This window comes from Amborella trichopoda, chromosome 2 (assembly GCF_054954075.1).
Source record: "Amborella trichopoda isolate Santa Cruz 75 chromosome 2, AtrichopodaSantaCruz75HAP2 v2.0, whole genome shotgun sequence".
In the NCBI taxonomy this organism is placed as follows: Eukaryota; Viridiplantae; Streptophyta; class Magnoliopsida; order Amborellales; family Amborellaceae; genus Amborella; species Amborella trichopoda.
In genome coordinates, this window is record NC_142337.1 from 53,420,001 (window position 1) to 53,434,841 (window position 14,841).

General features: G+C 36.9%; 1 protein-coding gene across 1 annotated transcript; it reads left to right on the forward strand.

Moving 5' to 3' along the window:
• Positions 1 to 6,245: 6,245 nt before the first annotated feature.
• LOC18431487 (COP1-interacting protein 7) lies at positions 6,246 to 12,060 on the forward strand. The gene is made up of 10 exons (XM_006841612.4): positions 6,246 to 6,428; positions 6,566 to 6,751; positions 6,878 to 6,989; positions 7,059 to 7,107; positions 8,010 to 8,065; positions 8,167 to 8,213; positions 8,344 to 8,496; positions 8,867 to 9,123; positions 9,457 to 11,222; positions 11,503 to 12,060. The coding sequence occupies exons 1-10, from the start codon at positions 6,370 to 6,372 to the stop codon at positions 11,695 to 11,697; spliced, it is 2,880 nt and encodes a 959-aa protein (XP_006841675.2). The 5' UTR covers positions 6,246 to 6,369; the 3' UTR covers positions 11,698 to 12,060.
• The last annotated feature ends 2,781 nt before the right edge of the window (positions 12,061 to 14,841 follow it).

Here is a 14,841-nt window from a genome sequence, read left to right on the forward strand (position 1 = left end):
TGGGCTCATTTTTTCTTGTGAGCCAACTGGCTCACAGAATCATTTTCATATATATATATATATATATATATATATATATATATATATATATAGGAAAATTCTTCCCAACGTCTATAAGCGAAAATGAACAGTGATTTCACCTACTCTCATCACCGTCCAAAGTTCATCGCATGGTCACGATTGTCCAGTAGTATTTTATTTTTCTTTTGTTTTTTACAAATCGGAATGATCTGAAATTTAAAGAGTGTACATCTTAGTGAGGCACATCTAATAAAAATATAAAAAATAATAATTCAAGAAAAATAAATTGACCAAAATAGGCCCAAAAAGTTTCGAGGGTATTTTGGTCAAAGTTTTTCATGTAAAATACTTGTTCGATATTTTTCATAGATTCTTCTATTTTTTATGAACAAAAGTTCCAAATTTCAGATCATTTCGATTTGTAGCAAAAAATGAAAAATAAAATACTATCGGACAATCGTGATCGTGTGATGAACTTTGGACAGTGATTAGGGTAGGCAAAATCACTATTCATTTTCGCCTATAGGCATTTTGTAGTATCATATATATATATTAATCATCTAGTAACTACATATAGTCCTGATCCACCCAAAGATACTCTAGAAACCGCAGAAAACAAACCACTTCTGATAACTGAACAGTCTCCTTCAGTTAACCTTTTGGATAAAATCATTATACAAAAATGGTTTGTTCAAGTAATTATCATAGTCGCAGAAGATTATAGATTTCAAACAGCAGCCTTAATAGATTCAGGTGCTGATTTAAATTGTATCAATGAAGGACTGGTACCAACAAAATATTTTGATAAAACAACTCAAAATCTCAATACTGCTGATGGCAGTAGACTCTTTATAAACTATAAATTATCTAATGCCGCAGTATGCAACAATCACCAATGTATCCAAACACCATTTATTATGGTAAAAGGACTCAGCCAAGCAGTTATCCTTGGAGTCCCATTCCTTACATTATTATATCCATTATCTATAGACCATACAGGAATCACTTCCAAATATCAAGAGGTACCCATACACTTTGAATTCATTCATAAACCTAAACTCAAAGAAATAACTAGTGTTAAAAGCCAATTACACAATAAAGAAAAATTTCTATATACTTTAAAACAAGAAATTAAATATAAACATGTGGAAGGACAATTACAAAATCCCTTGATACTACAAAAGATTTAACAACTCCAACAACAGATAGAAGCCTCTATCTGCAGTGAACATCCCAACGCTTTCTGGGAAAGGAAAAACATAGTATCAGCCTCCCATATGAACCTGGATTTGATGAAAAACAAATTCCTACTAAAGCAAGACCAATTCAAGTGAATACTACTCTACTTGATATGTGTAGAAAAGAAATTGCTGAACTCCAAATAAAAAAGCTTATCAGATCAAGCTCATCACCATGAAGTTGTGCAACTTTCTATATCAATAAAAATGTTGAAAAATAATGAGGAGTTCCAAGACTGGTTATCAATTATAAGTCATTAAATAAAGTCTTACAATGGATAAGGTATCCAATCCCTAATACAAAAGATTTATTAGATCGAGTAGCAAATGCTTGTATATTTTCCAAATTTGATATGAAGTCAAGATACTGGCAAATACAAATCCAAGAAAAAGATAAATATAAAACAACATTCAATGTTCCATTTGGTCAATATGAATGGAATGTAATGCCATTTTGGAAAATGCCCCATCTGAATTCCAGAAAATAATGAATGATGTTTTCAATGCTTATTATCACAAAGTATTATGTTTATTGGCTGCAAAGAGCTGTAGTGCAAGTGATAATGGTGTTTCTTCGTCGTTGGCGTTAGTGTGGCTCCCCCTGCAAAAATTCACGGGTTAAAAAATCAAGAAGAGAATTGGCAGAACCGTGAAGATGTTCAATGGTGAAATCAAAGGTAGAAAGAATTGCCTGCCAGCGAGCAAAGATTTGTTTAGAAACAAGATTTTGAACATCTTTTTACAGAATATCTTTAGCAGCTTTGCAATCAGTGCGTATGAGAAAATGTTGATTGAGAATATCACTTTTAAATTTTGTGACACAATGGACAATAGTAAGTAATTCATTTTTTACCGTAAAATAATTCTGTTGGGTTGGATTCCAGGCTTTAGAAGTATACCTGAGTAATTGTTCATGACCATCCACTTGTTGTTTTAGGATTCCTCCTAAACCCAACTCTGAAGCATCACATTCAATAATTTTGAAAGCAATAGGGTGAGGAAGAGAAAGACAAAGGAGAGTTTTGACTTTCTTTTTCATTAATTGTACTGCTTTAGTATGAATATCTGTCCATGGTGGTGGATTCTTTTTTAATCTGTCATGTAGAGGTTTAGCATCTATAGCAAGATCTTGATAAAAATCAATAACATAATTAAGACATCCTAAGAACCTTTGGAGTTGTTTTTTATCTAAAATTTGATCAGAAAATTTATCAGCAAATTGTAGTGATCTATCTATAAGAATAATGGTGCCATGATGGATATTATGTCCTAAGAATCTAATAGTTGTTTTCAATAAAGTAATATATATATATATATATATATATATATATATATATATATATATATATATATATATATATATATATACCAAGGACATTAAATACCAAAGAGTTTAAAATTAAAACCTATCATTACTTTGAATATATTAAAGCATGGGATGAAGTACTCTCCTATCAAAACACGAAGACCTCGCATAGTTGGTATGTTCAGTTCAAATTAACTGAATTTATAGAATTCCCTAACTGGTTTAAAAACTAATTCTCTGATGGGGATCATGTGAACAAGTCCTTCCTGAAAAAATTGGGAAAGCAATTAAAATGAATAGTAGGCTTTTAGAAAGTTTAAAAATGAATAGTAGGCTTATGGAAAGATCTGGATGCTATTAAAGCTATTAATAGTATCCATTTGCATAGTATATATAGGGCAATGATTTCATGCATCGGTTTCATAATAATATAATGCAACAATCTTCAAAAACCATGTTAGATTCATTTGTTTGATCCAAATTTTTAAAATATATACTCTTTTCATTCTGATGAACAATCACAAAAAATAAAAATTTTAAAACGCAATCTAGAAAGTATTTTTTAGCCCAATTAACACAGTTCGTCCATTTTGATAAGATGCGTAGATCTAATCCTTAGAAGGATTTTTTTCTTTTTCAATTTTTTTAGATGGCTTTATAATCGTTAGATGTACAATTTTAGAAAAGAAAAAAAGTGATTTTTCTTGAAATTCACCAAATGAATGGTCTACATTTGTTGTTAGAGAGGACTCAATTTGACCATATCTAGGGTTCAAATTGAACTTTTTTTTGGGGAGGATTGATTATTGAGATGAAGAAAGTGTATATGCAAAATTTTGAGTCAAACAAATACCACAAACATAGTTTTCTAGAAGTGTGGATGCATTATACTATGATCCAAAATAGGGAAAATTACAAAATCCCCCACAAAATGGACTTTTTACACACTTGACCCCACCCAAATTCTAGCAACTTCATGTTTCCTAGCAAATACCCCCTATACAAAAAGTTAATTTTTTTGACAAAAATACCCTTTTCTCATGTAACAAATTGTTGTCAGATCCCAATGAAAGGAAACGCCAGACCGCACTTGTACAATGCCGGACTGCTCACTTCAAAACGTCGTACCGCTACTTCAAAATGTCGTACCGCCCCTTCAAAATGCCGGACCGCCATATCAAAACATCGGATTGCCCCTTTAAAATGCCAGAACGCAACTTCAATATGTCGGGCTGCCCATACCAGCAAAAAATAATAGCCGGACCGCCACCATGAAACACTGAACTGCCACCATGAAACGCCGGACCGACCATTCCAGCATAAATAATCGCCCCCCTGTTCAAAATGTTGGACCGGCCTCTCCAACGAAAATAACTTGTTATGTGAGGGAAGGGTGTTTTCGTCCAAAAAAATTAAACTTTTGGATGGGGTATTTGCTAGGAAAAGTTGGGTGGGGTGCATAAAAATTCTATGTTGTATGGGGGTATTTGCTTGGAAAAGTTGGGTGTAGTCAGATAACACATGGCCTCTACAGGATCCCTGATTGCAACTTCAATAAGATTGATATATCCATGGTTCCATCCAAATTGCTCGGAACTGTTATTGAATGAGCACATCCAATTGTCGAAATCCCTCCATTATCTAAAAGATGAGTATGGCTTTGATCTCCAAGAATCACTTCACTTCCTCTAATCTCACAATGAACCATAACACTAATGAGATTAGTCATTGTACCAGAAGGCACAAAAAGGGCTGCTTCTTTACCCATAATTCTTGCCATTCCGGTTTCGAGCTTTTGAGTTGTTGGGTTGAAACCCAAGACATCATCATCGACCTCTGCGTTAGCCATGGCTGCTATCATAGCCTCAGTTGGCTTTGTAACTGTATCAGAGCTCCAAAACCCAAAACAACCAAAATCCCAAAACAAGAGGGATGGGCAACAAGAGATGTGTATAGAGAGGGGTTAAGAGGGGTAGTCAAAAGAGAGATTGAAAGAGAGGGGCGAGTTTCAGAGAAATTGAAAGAGAGGAGCAGTGGGCCAGCGAGGATTTGAGAGATAGGGTCATCGAGGGTTTGAGAGAGAGGAGCTCGCCAGAGATAGATGGAGAGAGATGAGTTATAGAGCTTAAGAGAGAGAGAGAGAGAGAGGTGGGCGGGAGATGGAGAGAGAGAGAGTTCCCATCGCGTGAGAGGGAGAGATGAGACGCTGCCATCAGTTGGTTTCTTTTCAATGCTGTAGGGCTCTTGGGATCAGGATAAACAATCACAAATGTTGACGTACGAAGCCCCATGCGTGAGTGGACATACCAAATCCTTTCCTATATATATGTATATATATATAGAAAGAATTAGGTAGGAACCATAGTGCCAGTGAAATAGTTTGACGAATTCGCACCATGATCAACAATCCCCAATGGAAAATCGTCCGGTTTTAAAACACTAATATTAACCATCACATGCTCTTTGAAGGATTCATGAAATTAGGAAGAAAATAACGTACAATATTGAATAATGTCTGTGATTTGGTTGCTTAGTTCACCCCCAACTCAGACAAAATAACCATGCTTTTACCTAGTCATTACTTAATAATCAAACAAGTACTTACAATGAGAGCACAATCAAACAAACACATAATCAAAGAGACATAATTGTGGGAAGTCACGATCAGAATGGCTAGATAACAGGGTGGCCAGTTGGTGTCGTGGTCTAAAAAAGTCATGAGCCAATCTAATACTCCAAACTCCAAAGGGATTGCTAAATTATTCGATCGAATACAAACAACACACTCTCTCTCTTCCCCCTTGTGGCGGCGCCTCTCCTGCTGGCCCCATCATGTGCCACCGCATCTCTCTCTCCTCTACCCCTGTCTTTCTCTCCTCCACGCCCTCTGCTTTATCTCTCTACCCCAAATTCTCTCTCCTCTTTGGGCTGGCAACGGGTCACGCACCCTACAGCCCGCTCTGGTCTGGTCGGGCTTAAGAGAGGATCAAGCCGGAGTAAATAAAAATAAAATAAAATTGATAAAAAAAGTAAAGTTTGGGCTGAGCCCAACTGCATTAAGCCTCTCTTGACCTGGCCAAGCTTAGTTATTAGTTCACATTTTGTTGATCAGGTCTTAATTTTATTTTATTTTTTCGAGCAAACTACTTACAGACATTATTAGAGGGGGTTCATTACCAAATAGGTATTTATTTGTCTAAAATTATAAATACCACCGTATCTGTGATTATCGTCGTCATCATCATTAATAATATTTTAAGTTACTTTCTTTTCTATATCGGGGTTTCTTCGCAGGCTTTCTTGACTGCCCAAGTGTACCAGGCCGGGCCACCCCGCCCGTTGCTACCCTTCTCTATTTATATGATCTCTCTCTGCGATCAAAATATTCTCATTCCCATATTCTCTCGACATGTCCTTTTTTTTTCTCTCCATGTTCTCTCTCTACATATTCGTTCTCTCTCTTGTAGGAGGTGATGTGTCATCAGTTGATCCACCAACCAGCCAGCCCGGCTAAAACGGGCGTCGGCAGGCCCGTGGGGCCCATGTGCCTCACATGTCCACGGCATCAGCAATGGGCTGGCGCCACTCTCACTCCTCTGCTTTCTGTCACTTTTTCTCTCTGTTCCACCACCACTTCTCTTTCTCTCTCTTGGTCGCTATAGATGAAGGAAACCCACATTGTAATTTTGGAAATGCTATAGCCTGGATTGAGCTTCTTCTTCAGTCGAGCAACTAACCTCGAGGTATGCCCTAGATTTTGAGAGCTCAATCGACTGTGTTTCCTCCATTGACAAGCTTGAAGCCATGGATCCGAGCACTCTTCTTGATTATGTGGTCTTTCAGCTTACCCCAACTAGAACCAGGTGTGTTCAATGGCTGAAGCTCTAGAGTTTTGCTTCCTCTGCAGTCTGGCGGCTAATTCTATTGAATTTTGGGTGTGAAAGTAATTCTCTAAGGCAACGAGAAATAATTCTCTTGAATTTGGGTTTGTAATTTGCAGGTGCGATCTGGTTGTGTTCTCAGGCGGCAAAGGGGAGAAGCTTGCCTCTGGTTTGTTTCAACCCTTTGTTACGCATTTGGAAGCGGCTAGAGAGCAGATCTCGAAAGGGGGGTACTCAATTCGATTGCAGGTTCCTAGTGGCTCAGAGAGAGTTGCGACTTGGTTTACAAAAGGCACATTGGAAAGGTATATCTGCGATTGCCTTCTGCAATGTGGTGAATTTTGGGGCTTTGAAGAGTGTGAATTATACTGGGTGTGGACAATGATGTGTTTTTCCTGATAATTCTGTTTCTTACTGTGAAAATTATGCAGATTTGTCAGGTTTGTTAGCACACCAGAGGTGCTAGAAAGAGTGTGGACAATTGAAAAGGAGATTGTTCAGATTGAAGATTCTATCGAGGCTCAGTCGAAGATGCTCTCTTCGGTTAGTTTCTCCTTGCTTTTCTGATTGAAGTTTGGGAGTTAGTCTTATCTTTGTTGTCTGGGATTTCAGGTTGATGGCTCGCTTTCAAAAGCCTTGGGAGCTGGACAAACAGTGGAAGGTATTATTCGAACAGCTTGTTTTAATTTGTGTGGTTAATTTTCCAAGAAATATAATTTGGATCTTTCAAAATTGGACGTATCACCTTCCAAATTTACCTCCTGTGCGTAGACAAATTTCAAAAGTTCTAAGGATTGGAATTCAGTTCTTTTTATTTTTTCCACATAATTGGGCAATGAATGACTGTGTAGCTAAACAGTTCTGAGCAGATCTGGATTTAATCACTTTTTGTTAGCTTTGATCTTCTAAATTTATTTTTTGTATCATATGAGTTGGTGATTCACTTGTAACATTTAATTTGTTGAGTAAAGTCGATTTGCAGGCAGTAGTCCAATTCTTCGACAGTTCGACCAATTCTAGGAAATGATTTGTGTGATTAAAAAATTAAATGCTCCTGAGCCTAATCTTAGAACATGCATTTGAATAATTTGATGTACAGGGTTAGATAGTTGCATATTAAATGGCTCATACAGTGCTTTGTGAGTAGGGATAAACCAGGATTAAGTTCTTTCTTTCAGGTTTCAAATTGTATTCAACACCTCAGTTTTCACAGTAGATGTCAAGACTTATCTTTGAGAAATGAAGGCCAAAACATTATGGGGTACTTTTTGTGAATGGCCACTCATTTCTGTCTGCTATAGTTTGTGTATTATTTGTACAAAGAATTATGTATTGGTTGTCATCCTACTTAAAAATTGTATCCATTCCTCAAAATCTACCCATCCAGTACATGTTAATGCTGTTCTTGTTGATCTTTCTTCAATACTGGATTTTGCAATGAGTTTTGGCCATCTTTTTAAAGACTTCATATGCCAAACGTGACGTATCAATTATCTTACCATGTTCTCCTTTGCATTTGATGGATTCATAAGAATCTTAACTAATTGAATGTAATTCGAACAGACCATGAGGTAACGGTTGATTCCGCCTCTGAGAAAGCGATCGTTCCATTTAATAAGGTATTTCAAGAACTCTGTGTTGAGGGGTAGAGAGTACAGTGGAACATTTGAGCCTTACCTTGAACTTTCTTGTAATGTACATATGCATGAGCAAACACCAGGCAACAAGTGAGGCAAATGGCAGTGAACCTAAACAAGGAGAATCCAAGTAATAACTATCTCCCTTGGATTGATCATATTTGTTTAATTATTCTGCTTCAAGAAAGAAATGTTGTCATGGTTTCAGTAATATATAATTGATTTATTCTATCTTCCTTGTCATATCTGTTCTCCGGCAGACAACGTCTTCTACAAGTTCTGGAGACCAGAAAAGCTGTACTTCATAGAGAGCAAGCAATGGCATATGCACAAGCTTTAGCTGCTGGATTTGAGATGGATAACATAGATGATCTCATCTCATTTTCTAACATCTTTGGAGCTTCCCGAATGAAGTGAGGGTTCCTCTACTCTTATGACTCTTGTTTCGTAATACTTTCTTCTCACTATCATTATCCATTTGCATTCTTCACTAAGCTGGTCTAAAATAATTGCTTTCATTGAGATCCCAAAATCTTATGTAGTTTATCATGGCATTTGATCATAAACAGATCCCATTCCTTTGGGTGATTCATGTAAGATTCTCTGATATAGACTAAATTCAAAGCAAACTGTTCTGGTGGGGATTACTTGGAAGGGATTGTTGATACTTATTGACAGGCACAATTTGTTAACAGTTGTGTGTTGCGAACTACAAAATGTTTCCAATTCAATCACTTCTTTTCCAGTGAGTAAACATAGATTTATTATTCTATATCAATGTAGGGAGGCATGTATGAACTTCATAGAGTTAGTCAAGAAAAAGCATGATTCTGGTGTCTCAATGGAAGAATTGGTCGCAATGGCAGCTTCTGTTCAGTCACAGATGCCTTACATGGGAAATTCTGGTGTTGTGCTTACAAGTGACTCTCTTATTAGTCAAAATGGCCTGCCACGCATTAATGGTAATGAATCTGAGGCCAGTGACTCTGTAGAGGCCGTAAGAGTAGCTGATTCGGTTGGGAATATAAGTTCCAATCAAGGTATGCATTATTGTAGTACTGATATTGTACAGTATTACCAACTTTGCTCTCAGTTGAGTAAACGTCCTATAATTCTATGGAATATAGAGTACGGAAAAACCAAATCCTGTTGAGTTGTACTGTCTAATGAATTGAACAGTGATGAAAAAGGGTGACCCACTATGGTGATCATGACTTGTGCTGGTTGGTCCCACTCTATCTCCATCACCACTCATCATTTCATTGGATGTTATGACCGATGGACTATGGTGTTTTCATAGTCCATTCTATAATAGTATGTTTTCTCTTCGGATGAATTCCTACCAATATGATGAAATATCTTTGATTGTACAGATAGCAGGCCCCCCATCAACGGGCAGTTCCAGTCCGGAGGGGACAATATCCATGTACAGTTTCAAACGCCAGCTGGGCCTCCACAGTACATGTACAACTTTCAGGGTCCAGTTTTACCTGCACCTCCATATCAAGGATACATGATTCCTGGTTATTATCCTGGATTTTCTGGAAATGTACCATGGTCACCATATAAGGAAGATCCCCACCATGGTATTGGTCCAGAGTTTGATTCTTGGGCAAAGCATAAGAAACGTTCAAGCATAAAAACTAAGTCTATGAGTAAAGAGGGACCCGAAACCTCTGAATCTACTTCAGGACCTCAAGATGGGGGTAGCGACCAAGATGATTCTAGCCCAGAAAGTGGATCTGATGCATATTCCGAGCATAAAACCTCATTAGATAGAGAATCTGCTTCAAGGGGGGAATCCCAAATGAAGAAGCCTGGTAAGAAGACATCGAAAATGGTGGTTATCCGCAATATCAATTATATAACATCAAGGAGACGGGGTGGAGAAAAGGAAGACAATTCAGATGAAGATTCATCTGAGGAGGATGTTATTGATGGTGACGACCTCAAGCAGCATGTAGAAGATGCCTTCAATTCTCTTGAGAAGCATCATAAATCATCTCAAAAAGTTCATAAGAAAGGAAGTGGGAAAAAACATTCTTCTGATGGATTTGATGGAAGTATGTCAATCATGAATGGTTCAGATGGAACAACCCATGCCGTGGAAAACCAAAGTGGAGATTGGCATGCCTTTCAAAACCTTCTACTGCAAGATCGAGAGTCACATTCTAATACATGCGAGCCTGACTTCAGTAAAAACACACATGAGGTTAATGAACGACAAGTAGATATCCAGGGCCTCCAGGCTGAGCTTTCTTCTAGGCAGTCTGGTTCACAAGATGGAGTAGGCAAGCGTGGTATTATGGAGCCAAATGACTTCATTTTAACTGGGAGAAGTGAGGAATTCAAAGCCAATGGTCATATGGATAATTTTGAATTTGAGAAGAACCGCACTACATCTATGAGCATAAAAAGGATGGCTGATGGTGAGATGTTATTCTTACCACAGAGAATGCATTCTTCTGGTGTTGTACAAGATGGTTTAATGGACCTCAATAAAGAATCCCCAATTTCCAAGAATAAGAGAAGTGAAGATTCATTTGTTATCACCCATTCAGAAAGATACATGGATGGAGGGGAAATAACAGATTTCTCTGTACTAGAGGATCGTGGTCACTACATTGCAAAAAAAGAGAGAGAATTGGTCGATGACTCCTTTGTGGTCCCAACTAGAGATACAGCAGATATGCGAAATAATAATAGTGAGTGGAAAACAGAAATAAGCTTTGATGTGGATGGGCCTTCACCAGCCCAACAGAAAACTGGGGCACCAAATGTTGCAGGCGACAATAAGCCAGTAATATCACCCTCCCCTGAACCTGATCTCTATATTATGCGACATCGTGACTCGGGGGTTGAATCAGTTGATTCGTCTTGGACTCCTGCATTATATTTTGGTATGGACACTTTGGTTAATGGCGCTGAGAAGCAGTCCAGTCCCCAAAAGGATGGTAATATCAAGGATACTGTATCTCCTAATGGAAGCGGTGTCGGTGACAAGAAACAGGGACAAGCGAAGAACGGAACGAAGACTAAAGTTGTTAGTGGAACGCTTCCGAAAACAAAATCCGAAATAATTTCGAGGAAAGGAATAAATCCAAGCAGGAGTATACCTCAAAAGAGCAAAAGGGAGAAGGTACTTAAACATACCTCTTCATATATTTTGTGAAATGGAGCTGGAATGACAAATCAACCAGTATTCTCTAACTTTATCAGCAATTATCATCCTAGTGTCACTGTCAAGGAAAATTAATGAGATGTGCCTGCCTCTCTCTCTCTATATATATATCTATTGGGTGTGTGTGTTCTTGAAGTTACTGTTGCTAATATTTTCTAAGGAATTTTATGGGAATATTAGTCTCCATGCTTATCATTACTGCCAAATGAAAAATCTTCTCTTGTAAAATGACAAGCAGGAAGAAGAGGAAAGAAGGCGAGTTGAAGAATTGCGAATTCAACGCCAGAAGAGAATTGCCGAAAGAAGTGCTGCTGCAAGTCCTAACAAATCAACAACTCCATCAAAGCAAGACAATGCAACAAACAAAACACCAAAGAGATTGCCTTCAAATGCTCATAAAAACGATAGCAGAACACCTCGATCCAAAACTTAAAAGAGTTCTTGGGGCACTGTTTTTGTATAAGAATGAAAGGAGGCTTCTTCCCAATTTGTTAGGTGCCATTAAATTGTTGTCGTATGGAGGTGTTCATGAAACATTTTGTGATTGTTTTTTCCATGTACAAGGTATTTTTTCATGCACAATTATCATAAGATGCTGAATGCATGCATGCATCAGAGACAGATGACCAGTGATTGGAAATGTAGAAGCAAGAGTGTGGAAATCCAAATTGTATGTGTGTGTATGTGTATGTGTATTGTTTTACCAAGTAGTGGTTCGAATATTGTTCTTCACAGTGAATGTATTCATTTATTTGAATAATGCATAATATAAAATACCAGTTGAGTGGTTTGAGACTTTTGAATTCTATCATTTGCAGGGAATATTTTCATTTCTATTAATGATAAATATGCAGTATGAGGTATGAATTGGTTGCAATGGTAGCTTATATCTGATCGCTCTGGCATAACAGCCTGAATTAGCAAAGCAACTAGTTCAATATTCTTAAATAGTTGTTATAAATGGTAGCGTATTTATTTTATTTTTTTGGGTAGTGCAGTGGGGATGGCCCTTCCTACTCGTGGTAGAAATAGAACTCAAGACATCATTTTCTGGCACCCCGCCACCCCGACTACTAGCCTTAAGCCCATTCCTAATGGCTGCGTAGTTTATGGATGTTTGTTATTTTAATTTGGGTTTGATCATGTTCTTTCATCTTCTTTCTTTTCAGATAGTATATTATTAGATCAGAAGGGCAAGTATCTTCATCTTCCTGGAAGCGTTGCAGGCATTTGCGATTTCTTCCCCTGTCCTGTTAAAAAGGAAAAAGAAAAAAAGCCAGGCCCCTGCAATGGTGAACCTGCAAGAGCAGTTTATATGCATGGTCTTGTGCCCAAAACACATATCCGTATTTTGAATTTCATAGCTGAAGATCTTCACATCGTCTGTGGATCACCATGCATCCAAAAGGAAAAAGATTTTAGAGCTTTTGAAACCCTTGATCTGATTGTCAAAAAATGATCTTGTAATTTGTAAACCTTCTAGAATAAGAAATACTAGAAGCCCAAACGGCCAAAATGAAAAATTCATATATGAATAGCTAGCATGTGATGGAATTCATTTCTCTAAAAAAGGAGTCTAGTTAATGTCAATTTTTTCATAATCTAGGTACTCTAAATAAAAACAAAAAATATGAACACAAAAAAAAGTTCGGGCAAAATGTATCTCGTCAGTCTCAACTTTCAAATCACCTCCTCTCCTACAATTTGCCTTTGAGTTTATGCTACAATATAAACTCTTGGGCTTTTATAAAAATCAGAAGGCATGTTCCTTCAACATGAAGTCACAGTGAATAGTCATGTTTCTTTCCTTTACCTGGGGAACGAACCTCTCATTCAAGTGTCGTATTATTCGATCATATTATTGGTGTGCATCGAACAATCAAGGATTCATTTTTTCCACTGTTTTGTTGGATTCCAATGATAAATTCACACAAGATCCTCAATGTACACTGAGATTCGTTCTAATGGGGGAAAACATTGTCATGAGAAAAACGTCATTAAGATGTGCTTTAAAACAAAAGAACATTATTTTTCTTGTGCATTTATAAATGCATATGTGCTCTTCACTAGAATGACATAACAATTGCCTTTGTGCTCTTCAGCGAAATCATTACCTCTCTGCTCTTCAAAGGAAGTAATTATCATTTGCATATTATTGTTTTGTGCTTATTTCACCCATCCAAAACCAAACAACTCAGAAATATTAACTTTTAATTACCAGCATAATGTCTTCCACTCTCATATAACAAACTCAACCAACTTACGAGTGTTAACTAACAAACTCAACCAACTCACAAGTATTAACTCTCTGTTTTTTGGGTAGATTAGTAGGAATCACATGCCTTATGCCCCTACCCGTTGTGGAAAGAGTTAATTTTTGAAACTGTTAGTGAGAATAGATGTTGTGGCCTTTAACTAGGGCTCGGGTGGTACTACTACCACGAACCCAGCCCCCTTCTCACAAGTATCAAACTCTTAACAACTGAATTAGATAATTTCATAGATTTGGTCACAATTATTGTCATTGTGATGTTATCGGCGAGAATTTTCTTAGGATATTATTATTTGTGTCTTTTTTGTGGGGGATTTATCAGAATTTTACTGGGAAGTTAGGCAATAAATATAAAGTTCCCTTTCATAGTCTTTTATTTTGTCAAGTCTGTAAATTTTTTGGCTTTCTTTAGATATTTTAGTGAATGTCTGAGTAAGTTTTAAATCACTTTCAAAAGTTCCAATACAGGTGATAGATTTTAAGGTACTTCTTAGGCAACTATGATTATTTTTTAAATTTTAAGGCCACTATGATTATTTTTTAAAGTCTGATATATTTAAGGTTTTCAAAAAAATTTACATTAAAAATATTAAAATGATAGAATTTGGCTTCTTCATTTTCTTTTTGGGTTGATCAGTGGTAGCAATCAAACTACAGATAAATTTTTTACTTTTAGATGATTGATAATTACTAGTTAGAAAGTGTTTAGAGCAGTGTTCACGAAACCAACCGGTCAGAACTGGAACCGGCTGGTTAGATCGGTACCGACAGGGTGCTGATTCCTGTTAAGGCTGGTTTTACGGTACTACTAAAAAAATGAAGCTTCCAAAAAAAACCGGCCGGTTCGATATCGAACCGGTGATATATTTCCAAAACCGGCCGATTTTTTCATAACCGCTCCAGTTCAGTCGATATAACGTTAAAACGACGCACTTAAAAATAACATTTGTTATTTGTAGCAGAGCCTGTTATTTTGGGCAGAACCCGTGATCCGCCCTTTTGCAACCTTTTTTTTATGCGTTTTACTGCAGTTTTTTGTTTTTTTCGCTCAATTATTGTACTATACCTTCAAATCTTCTATGTTGAATTAAAAACTCCAAAATTATTTCGTTTTTAGCAATTTTTAGGTGTGTTTTTTGGTGTTCTTCAATTTTTTATGAAAAATCCGCCAATCTAAGGATTTTGAAGTGCTTTTTCATTTTTTTTCGATAAAAATTGGAGGATTTTAATGATCACAAAGATATTTATATTTCTAGACTCCTGATTTCATTGAAATGGAGAGATTTGAAGCACAATTTTGAGATT